The sequence below is a fragment of the Leptinotarsa decemlineata genome, unplaced genomic scaffold, assembly GCF_025532065.1.
Source record: "Leptinotarsa decemlineata unplaced genomic scaffold, Ldec_3_MD MMD2_tig00026299_RagTag_RagTag, whole genome shotgun sequence".
In the NCBI taxonomy this organism is placed as follows: domain Eukaryota; kingdom Metazoa; phylum Arthropoda; class Insecta; order Coleoptera; family Chrysomelidae; genus Leptinotarsa; species Leptinotarsa decemlineata.
In genome coordinates this window covers 10,751,886-10,773,301 of record NW_027412676.1, presented here as the reverse complement: position 1 = coordinate 10,773,301, position 21,416 = coordinate 10,751,886, and the positions used below count along the sequence as shown (strand labels likewise).

The window sequence follows — 21,416 nt, the reverse complement described above, 5'->3', positions numbered from 1 at the left end:
ATAATACTACATAATTCAAAAAGAATAGGCTCTACAGATTCTTAAATCTTGAGTAATGAATTCGATTAAGAATATTTTTAATGATTGGCCCTTAATATAATCGAATCAGCAAACTCATCCGTCATCTTGAATTCTCAAATCAATAAATGAATATGCTATATTCGGCCCCAAAAATCACTACAAAGAAATGTCGCATGGATTCGTACCATGGTTCATGAATAACAAAACTCTTTCTTCATCTTGTCTTTTTTCTTGAAATGAAAATATATTTTGTCACATTCGAATATAAACATCTGCCGATTCCATGAATATTTAAAATCTACTTGAAACATAGTTCATCATTGTCCAAATGATCTGGGTTACTTGAATATTACACAAATGCAAAATTATCATTTTTACAATTTTCTCAGGTGCAACATGGTTTTCATCGACTGTACTTTTTTGAGCAGTTTATATGAATAGTTGTTATGTTGAGCAGTGTTTATACGCTTTGGTTGAGATTGTAGTAGGAAGTAATGTCATTAGTGTCAAATACGTCAGCATTGTAAAAACTGAAACTCCTGGACACCAACATCAAAGGGACCGACGCTAAGTGGGACTACTGTATATAAGTATACTGTGGCAATATTGCTGCCGACTCCCTTGCAAAGGAGGGTGCTGCAAGCAGCCGCATCAAACTAGAACCTGTCATTGACATCGTTTTAGGCTTTGCCAAACAAACATTGAACACCTGGATGGCAAGAAGATTTATGGACTACTGACAGAATCTTCCAGGATTGGCTCACTCCAAGGCTTGATACCACTAACGTAGGCCTTCTTACATGTCACTGTCATCTGAATTCTCATATGCAGAGACTCGGACTATCGGAAGACAGTGTGTGTATCGTCTTCGCTTGGAAAATGATGAAACAGCAGAGCACATACTTTATGTTTGCCCCGCTGGGGACCGATTCAGGTGTTTAGAGTTCGGCAGAGCCGTACTCTTACCATCTGACTTGAAAGACCACTCACCATACAAACTAATCGGCTTCTTTAAGAAACTGGATTCATTTGGTCGAGTGTTAATAGGTGTGAGCCACAATAAACCCTTGCGGGTTGCGGTGGAGAGTTGAATAGACCCACTCACTTTGGGACTAACCTAACCTATGATACATTTCAAATACAACAAAACTTTCCTTTTCCATTTTTTTATATTTTCTGAAATAATTATTCTATTTATAAAAAAAATACACTGTTCCCCACGATAATTAACTTTTTCTCATTTAATCATCTTTATATCTGTTACGGTTTAGAATATAGCAAAGTTACCACATGATAAAAAACTGTCTGTTTTAGCTTGGCTAAAATGAAGTATTTTTAGCAACTGTAGGAACTTGGACTGAAATGTATTCAATATAGATCTAGATATTAAAAAAAATCTTTATAGCTTTCTACTTCTCCATCTTTTTATTAAAAATGTAGGATTCTTCTGGAATAGGGATGAAAGCAATTGAGTTCAATATAAACTCTTTATAAAACTGTATAGAAGTTTCTTTCAGACGCAAACTTTTCCTTTTCCAAACAACTACTTTCACATGAGCACTGAATTATAGTACAATTCCATAATAGTAGGCATTGAATTCTCAGAAATATTATTGTATTAAAACGAAAACATTGTTGTCGAGGTAGTAATTCTATATATTTTATCATTTTTCCTCATTTGTTCAGTATAATTTCCGTACGTCACTGCAAGAGACAGATTAAGGCAAAAACGTCAGTAATTTCTAAAGTTTAGTGCCTACTATTTTGGAATTAAAGTAGTACACACGAATGAAAAAATTCTTTTGAAACAACTATCATGTGAACATTAAATTACAAAAAAAATACTTTTTCCTATGCAGTTTGTACTCCAAACACTCGTTAAGGAGTTGTAATGGATATACCACTCACAAGAACTTTTGAAGACGAAAACTCCTCTTGCTCAAAATTACGACTGCATGTCATAGAAAAAAATAAATCTATACTCTTATTACGATGACAGTACGTAATGACATTCATATTATTCAATCCCAGTTGCGAGAGGTGCATGTGTTTTCGTCTTCAAAAGTTCAAATAGATGCTGATAAGGCATCGAAGAGTCTTCGACCCGAAACTTCGATAAGTAGGTACACCTTAAAGATGACACATTTTCATGTAAGTGAAATTTCATATCAACATTTTTTCATATACTCGTATTACGTTATGTAACTTTCTTGGGAGTGATATCTGTTCCAATTTCATAACGAATGGTTTGAGTACAAACTGAATTGGAAAAAGTGATTGTCTTGTTATTCCACGTCCACATGAAAGTACTTAGTTGTTTCGAAAGGACTTTTTCTTTCGTGTAATTTAATGTTTATAAGGAAGTAGTTTTTTGGAAAGGGTTTTTACTTCCAGTTTGTGTCCGAAAAAAAACCTTGAATGCCTGATCTACCTATATTTTTTGATAAAGATGATAAAATAGAAAGCAAAAAAGTATTTTTCCAAATCATAATCCCTTCTAAAGAATATTCCCTTTCAATATTCATGTTGAAAAAATAAAATATTGCGGAACCTTAAAAAATTAACAAACTTTCCTTCGCCATTCAATTTTAATTGCATTTTAAAAAACATCTGCTTCAAAAGATTCGTTATTTAGAAACAACCGAATGCTACAGAAATATACATATAAAGCTGTCACTTATAACAAACTCATAACAGTCAATATTATATTTCATATATTATATATTACATTGACAATCATGCCGGAGCACTCAAATTATATAAAACATAATGTATTAAATATTACTGAAGTTTTTTCTCAACACCAAACCGTTATTTTAACACATCGACACGTGTTTCGATCACCAAGTGATCATCTTCAAGAGGAAGATCAAACTAAATATAAGTACTTACAATGTTTTCCTTATTTATACCGTAGATATCTCTGCTAGGTACCTACGTCTTAAATGTTTTAAATTAATTTCACAATATACATCTACTAGTCTTAAATTAATTTTACAATGTGTCCTTATGTAATAGTAAATCTGATAATCAAAATGTTATTTCAACAAGATGTGTATTATACTTATAGGTATTGGACCACCGTCGTTATTCGTAATATTATTATGTTTACTTATTTCTACACTTTGATAGGCATCTAGATGCCTGTTGTTGTTAACTTGTTCAACTAATCTTAATGAACTAAAGTCTATGGAATGGTTTTGTTGCAAAATATGATGGGCGACTGCTGATTTTTCAGGTCTTCCATATTTTAAGTGTGCTATGTGTTCCTTATATCTTATTTTAATAGATAATTTTGTCTGTCCATAATATTTTACATCGTAGTCTCTACATTTAATTTCATAAATTCCAGACTTTTCCGAGTTCTCGACTCTGTCTTTTGGATTTTCTAAAAGGCTCTGTAGTGTATGACTTGTTTTTAAAAACACCTTCATACCTCGTTCTTTGAAACATTGTAAGTATATTTAATTTGATATTCCTCTTGAAGATGATCACTTGGTGATCGAAATACGTGTCGAGCTATTAAAATAACGGTTTGGTGTTGGGAAAAATCTCCAGTAATATTCATTACCACACCAAAGGTTCCAAACAGTGCATCACAAGTAAAATATATTCAAACTTATTTTTTCTAACTATTCTAACTGTATTTTTGTAACCATTATGAGTAAATTTCGTTGAAAAGCTCTACGTATGTGTATTATTCATGAAATGAAAATTTTTGCTTGGATATTAAAAGACGAAAGGAACAAAAAGTGTGATTTATGAAAAGATATACAATTGTTAACGAAAAAATATTTCTTTTGGTTGGTTGGTTGGTTGGTTGGTTGGTTGGTTGGTTGGCTTCCGGATTTTGCCGTGTTCTTCTTTGGTTACAAACTGCGGTAGTAATCTTCAGTGGCGTATTCGAAGCACTTTTCTTGACGTATCAACTTTACGTATCAGTTGATACGTCAAGAAGAGTACTTCGTCCACGCCACTGAAGATGACTGCCGCAGTTGTAATTGAAACGTTTTGAGATTGCAAACAAAGAAGACCACGGCGAAACCTGGAAACCAACCAAAACATTGACGCCAGCCGTGAAAGCCTACATTCCTATATGAAAAAATATTTAATAAGAGTCAATATCACGCATCTGCCATCAACATCGTGTTTGTGCTCTTTTCATGGAATTATTCACGAGGTACATTTTTCAAAACCAATTTTTGCAATAAATGACAATTATTACAACCACGCACCAAGAATTTCATTTCCATGAACCTGACTTTCCTCTCATAAGATTTATATAATCTTTCAATATTTTAATAGAAAGGTAGAGATAAATATTCTGAAATTAGGATCGATTTATATTTTAAAATATATTTTTTTAATATACATGCTAAATAATAAAATACATAAGTTGAATATTGAAAAAAAATTATCACTGTATTTTACAGTATACTACTGACTGCATTTTTCACTTTACTTATGATATGTTTATAATTTTTTTATCCATGGTATTTGCCTTGCAGTCGTAAATTATAGGTTCAAACACTACGATAATGAATGACTGATACATTTTATATAATAATATCGATAATTATCAGTAGAAGAGAAAATGATTGGGCTTGGAAAAAGTTCATTTTCCACACCAAAAAGTTAATAGTTTTATTCTTTTTGAAAAAAGTATTTCGTATTCAACTAATTTTTCAAAAATAAAATTCACCTACCTCAAATATTGAGTAATCAATCTCGGTTGAAAACCATATGAAAAAAATATCAATTTCTAAGGATGAATACTGATAAAATGAAACAATGTTCACAACACAGAAGGGCTAACTACGAGAGCCGTTCTCACAGTATCCTTGGGTCGGTTTATCACTGATTGTTTTTGTTATTTTTTTTTTCAACACAAAAATAGATTTTAACAATGTGTGGTCAAGCAAGCACTCCAATATTTATTCCGTGTTTACGAGAAATATCAACGGAGGAAGTGCGTAAACTGCGTAAACAGAATTATCAGGAGATATGAAATATTGGTCGATTTTCTCATTAAATTCAGGATAATAATTAAACAATGTTTATAAACATTTTTATTTCTAGCAGCGAGGATGCTACGGTGTTAACGAAACGCGTCTAGAAATATAAATGTTTGTGAAAATTATTATCATGGATAGTGTCGATAATTTCCATCAAATAACGGCTCACTCCATTCATAACTCTAGTTAAATTTGTAATAAGAGTTTTACTTCTGATCACTACGGAGTATATCAGGATAATTTTTCGGGATTATTTTCTTCAAATCGATGAAGATCATGAAAAAATTTAAAGCATTATTCTCACAATTGCAATCACAGCAACTGTCCTAATCATATCGAACCAGTGAAACCAAGTAATCGAATATGATTGTGTCTGAATATTAAAACTCTGTATAAATTCTTCAACAGAAATTCACAGGTTCAATTTGATATTATGATTATGATAGTGACTTGACTCTTAACTCTCCTGATACAACTCAAATGAATATGTAAATCAAATAAAACTCACCAATAGAATGAGCAAATAGTTAGGTATATACAAGAGACTGAAATGAAAAACAATAACCTCACACATAATCTCACGAAAATAAGACAACAATCCAAACTACACCTTGAACACTAACAATTTATATATCTTTTTTTTCAAGGACCAAACACAAGCACTACAGGAAAATTCTCAAGGCATTCTCAGAGCGGTGCCAGTGCGAAAGTAGCGATTCACATTTGATTTGAATCGCTGGAGATTAAATCCATTTGGAAAAACATTCTCGGGAAGTTTATTCACATTAAGGCAGTTCCCCAGATGAAAGAGTTCTTAAACAGAAATGTCAAGATCATAATCGAAACTTATTTCTATGATAGTACAATTCCAAATCGATTGAAAATGTTTTTTCTGAAATTCAATGAAATCCAAAAGAACTTGCGATTTCACTTATATGGAACACTGTCATCCTCACTGGTGGACATCCGATGTTCTAGCATTAGACACTTGCCTAATCGACTCTTCAGCACCAAATCAGGACAACATTATCTGATGAAGCACTGAATCAATAATAAAAATAATGGTCTTTATTGGGTGAAATACAATGTAACATCCAAAAGGCGAAGTTCAAAACTGCAGTGTAGAACACTACAGGTTTGTTCTACCAAACCTGTAGTTTCATAAAATCAGGACTCCATGTCATGAATGAGTTTAATTAGTCATGTCATCGATGGCAGTACGTAATGGCATTCATTCGCTTATTTGATTAAATCCCAGCTATAGGAATCTTGTTTGAATTGAAAGGGGTATATTTTTAGGAGAGATCAATTTTTTGAGGAAAGAAAAAGTATTAGCTTTCTACTTCTCCATCTTTGTGCAAAAAAATGTGAGAATATTTCAAAGGAAGAAAAGAAGCAATCAATTTCAAAAAATTAACTCTATACAAAGATGTATAGATCACGCAAAGATATAGGTTAGGTTAGGTTAGATCTAAAGTGAGTGAGGTATATTTGACCCTCCACCGTAGCCAGCAAGGGTTTATTGTGGCTCACACCTATTCACACTCGGCCAAACAAACCCAGCTTCTTAACGAAGCCGATTAGTTTGTATGGTGAGTGGTCATTCAGGTCAGATGGTAAGAATACGGCTCTGCCGAACTCTAAGAACCTGATTCGGGCCCCAGCGGGGCAGGCACAAAGTATGTGCTCTGCTGTTTCATCAACCAGAGGCGACACACACTGTCTTCCGACAGTACAAGTCTCTGCATGTGATGATTTAAATGACAGTGACCTGTAAGAAGGCCTATCAGATATCGTAGTTCATCCCTGCTGTAGTCCAACATCTGATTGGTATCAAGCTTCGAAGGGTGAATAAACGCCTTGGAGTGAGCCAATCCTGGAAGATTCTGCCAGAAGTCCATAAATCTTCTTGCCATCCAGGTGTTCAAAGTTTGTTTGGCAAAGCCTGAAGCGATGCCAATGACAGGTTCTAGGTCCCATGAAACTGCTTGCAGCACCCTCCTTTGCAAGGGAGTCAGCAGCTTCGTTGCCTTCCAGGCCAGTATGGCCAGGAATCCAGACCAGAGATAATCTGTCAAGTCTTCCTATCGAGGAGAGTATTTTTTTGCAATTTGCTACCAATTTAGACGTTGCTCGGTAGAAGCCAAGAGCTATCAACGCCGCTTGACTGTCCGAGAATATTTGTATTAACTTGTGTGTGAGGTTGGATTTATCCAATCTTTCCGCACACAATTCAATAGGGTTAATTTCCGCTTGAAATACAGTCGCATAGGTTCCTAGGCAGTTTGATATATCTGTCCTGGGTCTATGACTGAAAGCACCTGCACCAACAACTATCTGCTCCTAATATTTCCTTCTCCCGGAGGATCCAGTCCTCTCTGCTCGGGAATAGTACTTTATAAGGCAGTTCGTAGCTGACAGTTGGAGGCATAAAGTCAGAGGTCATTTCCAGAATGCTATGACTTCCAGTGTCAGCCAACTCTGCACTCTACAATTGATTTGTGCAATTGATAATGTGCACAAGTCTATATGCAGTCCATCTAGCCTCTCTCTCCAGAAAAATGTGGAGAGAAGGTAGATCTAGAAGGATCTCCATGGCCGCTGACGGTGTGGTACTGATGGCACCACTGATACCCAGACAAGCCTGTCTCTGTTAGTCAGAAAGCTCCGCTTGGGCCATTTTCTATAAAGCCTTCGGCCACCAGGCAATTGCACCATAAGTGATCACTGGTCTAACATGCAAAGTTGTACATTCAGACACAAATTGGAAGAAAAGCCTTTCAAAAACAGCTACTTCCGTAGAAACATTAAATTACATGAAAGCAAAATACTTTCGAAACATTGTTCTTTCAAACAAATGTTCTTTGCTGAAATTCCTCGTTATTCAGGTAATAAAATTCATTTAATTCGAGCAGTGACATTTTGTTCTTATATTCATGCATTCAACTGAGAATATTTCAAATACGAACAACACTCCACCTGAAAGTTTTCTGAGATAAATGTCCATTATTTAAACTCAAACTTATTTTTTAATACCAATGGAGCAACCAGCAATAGATAAAACTACTCGTCCCGAATGTGGACTCGTGATTTTATCATAGTGTTTGCTCTCATGGTACTGCTAAATAAAAAAAAATGTTGAAAAATGGAAATTTATCAATAAAATGTTGATATCTTGTGGTATTACTTTCGATCATTTTTCTTAAGTGTTCAATTTCATAGACCACGCAAAAAACAGAAAGTTCTTAGAGAACCTTTATTCATACACAATATTTTCATCATAGAACTATTTACTAACATATCGAAAGTTGCTGTCGACTCCTTTACTTGAAAATCCATAAATCTTCAATATTTGCAATGTGTGAAAGTTCAGATTATTATTGACAAGTCATGTCATTGGAGCCATAAAAAATAAAGTTTTTTTTATAGTCTCCTATTATCAAATGACAAAACCAAACAGTTGTGTTGTCATGTTATCGATAACAAATTAATTAGCGGTGAATTAACCCCCGATTCACGATCGATAATTCGTAAGTTCGAACTCTATCCAAACATTTTGGATAGAGTACATGACTGACGGTCTGCGAATAGCCTAGGTGGCTCGAAAAGTCACTAACATTATCTACCCAAAACACTAAACTAATAACCATAACAGTCGAAAATAAAACAAATTAATTTCTACAGAAAAGTAATGCCAAGAATTCAATTGATCAATTGTTAAAAGTAACTCCTACATGTGAATTTGTTGTTATTTATAGAGCAAATAATCAAAAAAATAATAATTTTTCAAGCAAATGTGCCTGAACGAATACTATATTCGTATTCCATGAATGTATTTGGTGTCATCGGCATCGACTACATTGGTCATTAGTATCATGTCTACCCAGAACGATGTTAATAACTCACCGAGCCACCTAGGGAGCATCTTGGCTTTTCATAGTGGGTCAGCAATGGAAAATTGCAGAATCATCCCAACTTCAACTAGATAAATTCTCTCGACAAAAATATATGGTTGAGGTTATGATCGAACTCACAACCTTCCGAGTCAAAATCAAAATTCCTAGTTGCCTATTTTGGTTGTAATGCTAATTAAAACACTATTTACAATATATACGAATATAATCTTCTCCCATATGCGGGAGTAGGGTAGAGTGGGCAGGAAAGGGGTGTCTGCAGGAAAGGGTGAAACTGACAGCACTCAAAAGCGCTTCATTTTAGCAACAGTCTAGGACTTCTGGCTTCTGCCGGGACTTACGCGAGAGATATTGGTAAATTGCAGTTCGGTACATGGTGTTGAGTGTGTCTAATGTATCTCACGTGTTTGATGATAGAGCCTCTTGGAAAAAGTTCATGAAAAAAACAAGTAAGAGTTATTCTGAAATCACGAGAAATCCATGACGGTGACGTCCCTTATCAGCGGGCTTTTCAGCAGAAATAAGTTGAAGAAATTATTCAGCGACCGTCAAAACTTCTGCCAGATGTAACAGAGCATTCAATTAAATGTATCTGTCACTATTCGTGCAAATACAGAGAACCTTATTCTGCATCGTCTCGAGTCTTCGCAGAGGAGTTCTCTACAGGCTACACAATACGGCACAAGCGTACAATATAGCTGGTCCAAATTATTCGTTTGTAAATTAGCAACTTGTTGTCAATACTAAGCTTAGTGCAACGAGCAGATACGTGCGTTTTACCACCGCAGTCGCTCGTTGCACCGCCAAGCTCAAGTGTTCCTGAAAGTTTAGGCGCTCTTCTGTAGTCACCCTTAACTCGCTTGCCGAAGATATTCACGTTATTAAATTTCCTCGAGAAGTTAACGAGTTCTGTTTTATTGTGGTTATTCTGGATCTTATTCCTCTCAAAATACGGCCCGACGAAGTGGAATTGCAGTTATTCCTTCGCCACCTCGCTCGAGAACGAATGCGCGTATATCGCAGTGTCATCTGCGTATATAGCCACGTTCTCGGGAACATCGGAAAGTTGTGCATATACTGGGAGTGCAAGTGCGGTGTCAAGCAGGATCATTCGCAGATGTGGTTTGATCCAGCTCCACACGAAAAGTTCGGTTGCTCAGGTGGGATTCGAGAATCCGATCGTGAGTCGGGCGCACTACCACTGAGCCATTTCACCACTATTCCATTAATTACAAAGAATTCAAAATTGCCTGATCATACATGAATGCAGTCTATTGTCGAAAATATTTGTATAAATCAATTGGGTAATTTGGGTACAAATTCCAAGTTTTCGTATAAATATCTCCTTAGAGTATTTTAGAAGAATAAAGGGGGACGAGACAAATTTTTGAGAATAACCTCTAACATAGAAGATTTCAACTTGAGGTTGAAAAAAGATCAAGTGCAAAAACATAATTTTCATCCTTAAAAATATTCATATTTTTTGCAATAACTCCTAAACTATTATATTCGAACACACCATACAGTCGAAAAATTTGTTGTTTCGTTCATTCAATAACAAGTAAATCAAAAATATGAAACATACATTTCACAGAAAGCAATAATAGACAAACAGATGTGTTATCAGTTAGTAATTTCAGATCTAATTGCATGGTTCATGAACATTTAATGTTGACTGTTCATATTAATTAGGCACTTTAGTATTTGATTATTTTGTTAAATTTCTATCTTCACGTTTGTAGAAAACAACGAAATGTTGTTTCCTAAAAACTTGTCTGTTCAAATCACAGTCTTTGTTTTTGTTCTCATCCTCTATTAAAGTTAAATATTTTTATATCAAGAAAAATATTCAATGTATATATTTTTTTTAATATTTTACTAAAAATGGTTTGTCAACTCGTATATGGTAGGTTTTAATAACGATTTTGGTTGATATATTTCAGGAGAAAAAACTACAAAAAATCGAATTCTGCCAATTTCGACGTTTCAAACTTCCATTATCTTCATCACCTCAGGAATATACCTGTTGTAGAATTTAAATTATTATATTTTATAGTGAAGATATAAAACACCATTCATGTATTCAGATAGCAATGATAATATTAGTTTCTACAATCAACATTTAAATATTTATCTTATTGAATTGAGATATTGTGAATACTTTTTTGAACACTTTCAATTCCTATTTTCCATCTGCTTACATATGATATTTACATCTAAAAATGCATATTTTCTCCAATAAATAGGTACAAATAAATTGGGGTTCTTAAACGTCTTAGATATAACGAACTTGTTGCAAGTTCACCATTTCATTTGAATTACACTCGAAAAATTACCGGTTTTTCAGTTTTGAGTTACCAGATATTTTGGTTGAAATTATAGCTAGATGAGATTTACGTTGTTAAAACAGTAATAACTGTAATAAGGGAACAAAGAAGAACTGCTATCTTTTGCCAAATAAAATGACTTGAAAACGAGTTGGTAAACATCAATGAGTTATGGACGAAATGATCGAGAAACAAACAAGTGAACAAAATGAAATACAAACTCGAACATAACCAGATTGCCAACCAAACGATCTCCCTGTTACCATGAGAACCAGTTTTTTCAACAGCAAATAGGTAAAATAAGGTAAGGTGTAAAACCTCATTCAGCATGAGCCTTGTGCCATTGACAGTTCGAGATAACAGCCAACGCCAAAGGCTGGACAGAAGAGGAAACGGAAACTGTTCCAGTTCTAGCACTATGAGGTCAGACATCAGAAATACTCAATAACATTCCAGAAAGGAACGTGAAATAACGTGCGTTATTTCAACAGATGCACCAGAACCAACTAAGAAACCAATATCAATAATAACGGGATTTTTATTGAAATTTTGTTGGTTGATACAATAATGAGCATAAATTTTCATTAGAGTTTCATACCTTATGAAAAAAAAGCAATGTAGTTCATTCAATCACCACTAAAAACATGCCCCCTCTTCAACATCTTACCGTTAGTAGTTAATTTTCGAGGATATAAAAAAAAGGTAGAGGATTTTGCAATATTCATATATTTATATACAACAATTAGTATTTTTAAATATTATATATACAACCTAAATAAAACATGGGTATATTCTACAACATCAAAATTTTCATTGATCAAACAATATAATAATCACTAGATATATTTGGCTTATCATCATCATGTACTCCGATCATCATAATCGGAAATCAATGTAAAAAAAAAATTTTAATAAAGAGTTGAAAAGTCTGATTTAATGTATCTGGCATAAGGAGGTCTGTCTATTCGTGAATCATAAAAGTTTAGAAGATCAAACTCATAACCCTTATGTTATATGATGAAAGTTAATTGAAACGTCACTGCTTTAGTTCCAAAACATGATCCAATATTACTATACTTCATTTTCAAAAATAATGCAGTAATATAAGTTTTCACCAAGTGACAATACCTGAAATACCCTCTGAGGGCATACATAATAATATTAACCTACTGCGCCACTTTCAAAAATGAACTATAATAACTTTTATTATTATAGTTTCGAAAAAACTGAAAATTACAGAGTCATTTTAATTATGAGAACGCTGAAAGGAAATACATATAAGCAAAATTAATTTAAAGAAAAATAGTTTCGAAAAATAAATATTGGAGTAGAAGGATTACAATTTCAATATTTTTTTTTATTTATTTAACTGATTACGATGGAAAAATTACTGATCCTCATTATGAATATGATCTGAAAATGTTCTCACTACATATAGGTTTAGTAGTCAATCAACTATGTTCACTCCCGAGATCTAAATCCATATACATGATAAAAAATATTTACTAAAGGTCATTGTGGAACAGGTATACAACTGTTTCATCAAGCCATAACTAGTTACTGACAGAACTTACTGATAATAAAAATATACATATATTAAATGAATATATTACTAGTTAGTAGTTTCTGCACCATGGTATATTTATAAACATCTTGTCAAGACCACCCAGCTTCTTTATTGCTCAAACCTCAACTTTTTTCTCAGAAAAATCTTCAAACTTAGGTTTCACTCAATTGTATGGAAAATACCAAGACTATTTCCAAGTTGAAAACATCTTGTTAACAGTAATGAAATAAAATATTAATCATTGGAATTGGCATATAAAATACCCCAAAAATCAGAAAAAGAAAAACTGGCAAGCATAAAGTATTTCAGATGACTATCCAAATAAACATTTCTGCTGATTATAGGTAACTCACCCAAATGATTTACTTCAAATAACTTCCCTAAAATTTACTTCGTGTGCTTCACAACTTTTGAGGTATACTTTTTTTCTCATTTACATATAGTTTTTTATTTTGTAAGAGAAACCAACTTAGTATTTTTAAAAATTAAAAGTAGATCGGTTAAATTATGATGAATCATGTAATCTCAACAATTGTTGATAAAAATGACAATCTTCCCATTTCAAACAGCTCATTGTTTGATCAAAAAATGTGAACTTTCACGGCCGAATTTTTTTGGCCGTGATCTTCAGGTTATTATGTCTGACGTTTCGTCTACTACTGAGGTAGACGTTAAAATACATATAAAAAAATTAATTCGAAGAAAAACAGTTTCGAAAAATAAATACTGGAAATTAGTTTTGCCCATCTCCTGAAGATGTCAACTTGGTTGATGAAACTCGCGTCGTTGTATCTGGTGATTGTAAATAGTACTTGTTAAGGATTTCTTCTACGCCAAATGTTCAAGTTTTACCTATAAAGTTGTTATATTCTCTATAAAACAGAATGCAATAGCCAAATTTTATATCTTTATGAAGGATATTACAAAATGTGGAGTTTATTCATTTTTTGAACCGAAAATTTTCACTACAAAAATGTTTTTGAATACAAACTATACTCGGATTTACAATAATTTGAGCCATCTAGTTGCAATACGATTTTTAATAGTAGAAGCTACTGACTTCAATTATTAGCTATAACCTACTACTTCTATTACAAAACATTATTTTCACGAAAAATGAGAAGATACTCCACAAATCTGTGTCCAACCAGTTTTCCGAACATTATCCTTTAGATTTTTTTATCAGGGTAACTTCAAAGTAAAATTTATAGACATCGGCTATTCAAAGAAGGTAGAGAAGGATTCACATGTACAAACACAAAAATACTACTCAACTTTTAATTTTTTAGTGTACATACCTAATGATCTTTTCATTAAAATTAGTACGTTTAAGATTTTATTTTTATCAAAAATTTAAAGTATCAAAATCTGAAATTGGAGATCATCAAAAAATACTATTAACAATTTTATTTCAAGTAATAATATTATTGGCACTTTTATTGCACAAAGATAATCAACGATTATTTAATAAATTTGGTAATTTATATGTTTTACTATCTTATATAGAACAATATAAAATTTGGCTGCTTCATTTTTGGTTGTAGACAATACACCAACTTTTTTTAATTTATTATTGATAAAACAATAATAGACTGGTATGAGAAACTTCGAAGTAAACAACACGCTGTTTTCTAAAAATCACATGAAATCTGGAGTTTCAAAGTGTTCATTGCTGTATCTTTCAATCAGCTTTTGAGAAAGTAAAGATTTTGTCTCTACAAATTACAGGTTGCAATTTCACACAATGTTTTGACGAAGTTATTTGGGTAGATCATTATTTCTGTGAATACCGGCATTTTTGAAGGTATCTTTTCAATATTCTGCATTTCTTCAAGACAGTAATTTAATTTGCGTTTTTTTAATATCTGATCTGAGACATGACACTCGAAACAGACAAAAATGTATCAAAATAATTTGAAAAGCATGTAGCATAGCCTTTCAAAATATATTATCACTAAAATTTTTTCTGTGCGAAATTATTTTCTATCAATTATTTGTGAGTTATCTGAGCTAACTTGAATTATTTTTGCAAGACAGAAATAAACATTGAAATTATGTTTTTAACGTTCACATTAAATATGGATTGAAAGTAAAATTGAGAAATTCATTTCATACTCAAATAGAAAAAAATCGTCATAAAACTTCCAGAAGAAATAAGGTAGGACTAGAAAGAAAATTAATTATTGTAGTCTCTAGTATTTGGCACAATAACTGCCGGTGATTTATAAAGTACTGACACATATTTGAAAGATCATTATTCTGTCTTCCTAAAATTATTCAGAACTGGAAACGTTGGCACAACTGAAATATTTTGGACATCATCCTACCTGCAACATGAATCTTTAAAATGTCTTAGGGTTCGTTTAAGGAGAAATTGTTTCCTCCACTTGAAAATTTACTTCATCAGTTCGGTACTGATCCGAGAACAATTTCAAAATGTTCACAATGCAGTTTGCACTTGTTCCGATTGGGTGTTTGCAAGAACTGGAGACATTACATTGCCACTGATAGTAGTAACATGATCCTTAATGCTCAATGCAGCTACCTTGGCTCGCTGGTAAGCGCTCAAAGTATTTTGGCCTAAAAATCTGAAACAAAAATTCTCAGTTTAACACTACTTTCTGTATACAATTTTCAATTCAAAAATTATGGTCATCATCATAATACAGCCATTTAAAATCTTTCTCCTGGGACAATATATCCAAATTATCTGCTTGGAACAAATATCCCTTTCAAGTAAAGACAATGACATTTCCCCCTATAGAGACATCATCTATGGAATAGACGGAAGACCTCCGAAAGAGATTTGCCTCTGTCTTCCACTGCATCTTTCGCTAAGCTTTCACGTCACCACTGAAGAGACCTATAGTAGGTCGAAACCACAAAGTCTGGTATTGGCTCATGAATGCTGCCTTGCAGTGAAAGCTGCAGTGGCCATCGATGTCGAAACTAAGTTCTGCAACAGAATGATTTGGACAGCCTTGTTTATCTTTGATATTTGTGGATTAAGTTTTATGGAGATCCCATAGATTGCATCTAAGTAAGGGAAGATATCATCGTCTCAACCTAATCAGGTTTGTTCTTTAAGGACAGTTGACAGTTGGGTCCAGTAATGCAATGGTTACCAGTTGAAAAGGTAATGAAGCAATGGTTCAGCTTTGTACCACTAAAAGTATCTTTGGCAGGCCAAACAGTACTGTCTGACGTTGGATCATGGTTTCAACCAGCCTTTTTGTTTATTGTGATGGAAATATGGGAAATTAAAAGAATTAATGTTTTTGAATAAACATACAAATCAAAAACCATTTTTTCTATTTTTCTTATCACTCTTACACCCACTTCTATTATGAGCGACTTCACCATTTCTCATGTGGGGAAAAATAATTTAATTAGGAATTATGAATATTTAAGGAGGCTATTTATTTTTTACTGAATCTAGTACCAACTGAAAGAAAAATAAAGGCTTTTAAAAAATGTCATCATGTTTAATGTGTGTCCCAAAGCAGAAAGAAATGTTATGTTTTATATAGAAACTTTGATATTTAATCAAGTGTAGTTTTGGTACTGGTAATAATTTACATTTTATTGATTTACATTATATAAAAATAGATAAAATAGTGTAGAATTTTGAAATAACATTTTTACTTGGAAAAAAACCTGTTATGGCTTGCTATTTTTCCAATAATACTTGAAGAAATTAACAGCTACATTTTTTGGGAATATAAACAAAGATTCAAATTGATTTTCCTAAACACTGTTACGCCTCTGTGTAATTGTCTGTGCCTGGTTGTCAAGGGATACTTACCTACCCTCGGGAACCAATACCGTGGGTCCTGTTTTCTTTACATCTCGCTGAAGAGTACCCTCGCTCACGCATTATGGTTTTAGCATAACGAAAGAAAAGTCTATTGGGTGTATTTTTAGTTAAGGTAGAAGTGTTACTTAATTGTGGAGAATATCAAAGGTTCTCATTTGTATAAGCTCAGTGAAAGTGTTTCTCACATCAAATTAAAGTGATCAAATCATTTATCGTATTTGACATTCTGTGATATCTGTAAACAAGGTGTGGCAGAATAAAGTGTGTTACTTAATTTCAATTACCTACTTTGCATTATTTAATAGTATACAGTCCACTGGAAAGGGGCCAGCGAGTCCAAAAATCAAAATTGGGACCCAACATTGTTGATGTAAAATTCTTCTTACAAGAATCACTCCTACTCTCAAATTCAATCCAATGTTTTGGGTGAAAACACCCACTCTCAAACCCTCATCAGTAATAACTGAATAGTCTGAACGATGATTCTCTCAACCTTGAAAACATTCAAAAAACTTGAACTTCCAAAGACAAAAAGGCCCTGTTCTAAGATTATGACTTTATGTCACCAAAGGGGGAAATTTTTTAATCATCACAAAAACAATTCATAAAAACATTCATATAGTTCATTTCCCATAAAAAATAATAATATTTTCTATTGCAATACGATCAACAGTGGACACAGCAAGAGTCAAACTTTCAAGAAGTTCATTCCTGTTTACCCTAAAAAAAAGATAGGTACTGATTTCAATAATCAAAATAGATTATTGTTTCATCATTGACAAAGTTACAGTTAAAAATTATATGAAGTTGAGAAAAGTTTTTAAAAATATTCATGATAAACAGCATTTACATATTCATTTTTATTGAAAATTTCCGTGACAAATTTCAACTTAGCCAGCAGTTAAACAAATAGTAGCGTTTAATGTCTCAAGTAAGAAATGACAGAACATCCAAACTTCTTGAAGACTGAAATTTTTAATTTCGGTAGAGAACTATATGCTATTATTGCCTGAAAGTATGCTCCTTTCTCATAATATGTTGAGATATGGCTGGGGATAGCCAGTTTGTTACAATGCCTGATATTATTAGTCATATTATTAAAATATTGACTACTACTTCCGGTAATCAGGTGACAATATTTTTCAAAAAGCAGACAAGGCCCAAGAAGTACGAGGGCACTGTCAAAATGTCAAGTTCACGAAAAAACTCCCCACAAGAGCTTCTTCAAACCAGATTTAAGAAACATCTTAGAATTCTCTTTTGAGGAATGATTTTTTTTGTGAGTATACTAAAGAACCCCCAAATATAATGCCATATGAAATCAATGAAATCAATATCGTATCACACCACAAATAGAGCTTAATCTGTTATTCAATAAATTTATATGGGCTAGCCAACTAATCTGTCCTAAACAATATTGTCTTTTCAATATATCACATGGGCTGAAAAGTTCCGGGCCAAAGAGATAAAACGTGTTTTTTTGTTCAAAAATGGCTTTATTCATCAAGAGACACAAACATTCCAGCACTGCTCTAACATTTTAATACCACTTTTGTAGAACGATTTATCGTCTGCCTAAAAAAAAGGTCTCAGTTTCAGCAAGACCAATGTCCTTGTGCCTATTCAGAAAGTCCCTAACACAAATAAATCCTGGGAATTTAGACCAATCAGCACTTTGCCTTGTGATGAAAAAATATTAGAACTCGCAGTTTATAATCAACTCATTGAATATCTAGAAAATAATGATATTTTACTAAAATATCAGTCAGGTTTCAGAAAACACCATTCATGTGAGTCTGCATTACAAGTCACAATATCAAAATGGAAAGAATCAATAGATAAGGGACATTATATTATAGCCATATTTTTAGATCTTAAAAGAGCTTTTGAGACAATTGATCGCTATATGTTACTAAATAAACTGCAAAGTATTGGTATCAGGAAACTGTTTTGTTATGGCTGACTGATTATATTATTTATCACAACGCAAACAGGTAACCAAAATAAAGGATTCAGTGTCACCATCTCGGGATGTCGTTTTCGCGGTACCTCAGGGGAGTGTTTTGGGACCTATATTATTTTTAATCTACCTGAATGATATAGATACCATCTATGGTTCTGATTTCATGAACCTTTTTGCAGACGACACTTTGTTATCAATTTCAGAAGATAATATAGAAACACTAGCTGATCAAATGAATAATGAACTAAGAAATGTTTTCAAGTACATGAATCACAATAAACTACAACTCAACACCTCCAAAACAAAATATATGATCTTATCGACTGGTTATAAGCTATCATTCATCAACAAACATAAAGTGAATTCAAGTACTTAGATTTCATGGTGGATAATCGTTTATCTCTTCATGCTCATTGTGATTATATATACAGAAAAAATACAAAAAAAATATATTTTTTCTCAAGAATTTCATCTCAACTTTCAATGTACTCAAAAATTACATTATATAATTGTATAATCCAACCCCATTTTGATTATTGTGCCTAGCCTTTTATACTCATTTGGCCAAAATAAGGTATCGGCTTCATAAAAGTTACAGAATCGTGGAATGAGGATTATTTTACAAGTGAATAGGTATACCAGTATATCAAACATGTTAAGTACATTGCAGTGGCTGTCTGTTTCCCAGAGATTGTACGAGTTAGCAATTATTTTATTTTCAAACTAACACATAACTTGCTTTCAACTTATTTTGAAGAATTCTGTATATATAAATCTATAACTACTTAACAAGAGCGAGTAGCTCCCAAAAATTCCATCTTCCTCGAACAAATTTGACCAGTACGATGAAGTCTTTATTTTATAAAGGTTTGAATGAGTATAACAAACTCCCACTTCCATTGAGAAATTCAATAAATGTTTTCCAATTCAAAAAAAAAACTTATGAACTATATACAATCTCATCCCTGATTTCCTTTTTTCTGTTTTGTAATATATTTGTTATGTATATATTCATGTTGAAACCATTCTGAAAACATAGAAAAATGCGTTTCTTTCTTTTTCTTCTATCATATCATCATTTTTGTTATTAATATGTTATTTATTTATATATTTTTAAAATAATGTATGTATATTAGGATGTCCTAAAGAAATCGATGAATATTATTATTATATAATAACCTTATCATTCGAGCGAAATTTCTTTCCAGTAATCATTTTTTTAAGGTCTGTGAACAACCATTAGTCACTGGGAGCTAAATCTGGCTAATACGGTGGATGTGGGAGCAATTCGAAGTTCAATTCATGTAGTTTTGCCATTGTTTTGATTGACTTGTGACACGGTGCGTGGTCTTGACGAAACAAAGCTTTTTTCTTTGCCATATGCGGTCATTTCTTTGCAGTTTCGGCCTTCAAACGCTCCAATAACGCTATATAATATTCACTGTTGATGGTATTTCCCTTCTCAAGATAGTCGAATATTACATCACGCGCATCCCAAAATACCAAGGCCATAACCTTTCCAGCCGATTGTTGTGCTTTTGGGCGCTTTGGACGAGATTCGCCAGTTGCTCTCCACTCAAATGATTCCGGAGTGAAGTGATGGATCCAACTTTTAACTGTCGTTTCTAATGGAGCGGAGTCCTAACACTTTTCAAGCCATTGATTGGCTTGAACGGTATTTTTCCCATCAAAAAGCAGTGTAAAATTGAAACACGAAATTCTTTTTGATTCATTGTTTTGAAAATAACAAAAATAGTGTCACTCTTAGCACAATAACTCACAAACTTGTGAGTAGAATATCATAAAATTTCAACAGCTTTCTTTTGAAGGTTAGTACTAACTGAAAAAGGGTTAATTCAATACGACTAGAGCCATCTATGTGTTAGGCCCGAGACTTCAGCCCATGTAGTATGTTATCGTTCTCAAGTGTTTATTATTTTCAATTTATGAAGTTCATTTTGAAATTTTCTGATGATAAATAGGAATTCTTGAATTCTAACTACAAAAAACACTCACCTGACACAAATATAAATGATGATGAGAGTGCAGCTAACGCTCACCATCCTAATATATGAGTTATCGTATAGTTGGATAACAGTCCATGCCCCAGCCACTGTAAGACACATAAAAGTCACGATGAAAGCGGTACTGCCCCAGTGTTGAGCGGTGAAGCCCTTGTCCCATTTTACTTCTTCACTCTTACAGATGTCGTACTCATATTTGCATACCTTGCACTTGGGTGGATCACTGCTTGACGAAGCACTTTCCATCAACCACCTGATAGGAAAACATCATAATGATTACACTAACAATAATGACGTTTAAATAATTTCAACCAACCAGCTGATATAGAGTAAAGTAGTATAAAGTATTTCAATATAATATATTCAATTGGTTCCTCCAGAAAAGCATCTTTTAAATAATTATAAGTTGTTAATGAATGAGTTCATTTTTATTTTTTAATTCTCATTCGGGCAAGTAATTTTCAACTTCTCACTTCTTCGACGTCAAGATTTGGCAATCCCAACTTTAAAGCAAAATACTTGCGATACTTCAATTGACAGATTTTTGTATAAGATTGAAAAAGTTTACATCACAGTTAATAACGGAGATATATTCTGCTAATTTGATTAGTCCATATCAGAATTAAAAGGGATTTAGAATCTTATCAGAAGTAAAACCAAAATGGCAATAGTAATGCTCTGGATAATTTTTATATAGTTGCTTAAATTATCGTATTTTTTCTTTTATGATCATCAGTTACTCAAATATGAGTATAATAATAATTTAAT

The 21,416-nt window shown here is 33.0% G+C and overlaps 2 protein-coding genes across 2 annotated transcripts in view; both read right to left on the bottom strand.

The window, feature by feature from the left end:
* yl (Putative vitellogenin receptor yl) overlaps positions 1-4,891 on the bottom strand; it is an 86,557-nt gene extending 81,666 nt beyond the window's left edge. Inside the window, exon 1 of the mRNA XM_074180587.1 lies at positions 4,728-4,891. The gene's annotated coding sequence lies outside the window, so the exon portion shown is untranslated. The remainder of the gene's footprint in view (positions 1-4,727) is intronic.
* Positions 4,892-11,987: 7,096 nt separating this feature from the next.
* The window catches only part of LOC111510851 (uncharacterized), a 51,131-nt gene continuing 41,702 nt past the window's right edge, over positions 11,988-21,416 (bottom strand). Inside the window, exons 7-8 of the mRNA XM_074180585.1 lie at positions 20,641-20,901; positions 11,988-15,432 (exon numbers count right to left, since the gene is read on the bottom strand). Coding sequence (XP_074036686.1) covers positions 15,285-15,432; positions 20,641-20,901 — 409 coding nt within the window. The 3' untranslated portion in view covers positions 11,988-15,284. The remainder of the gene's footprint in view (positions 15,433-20,640; positions 20,902-21,416) is intronic.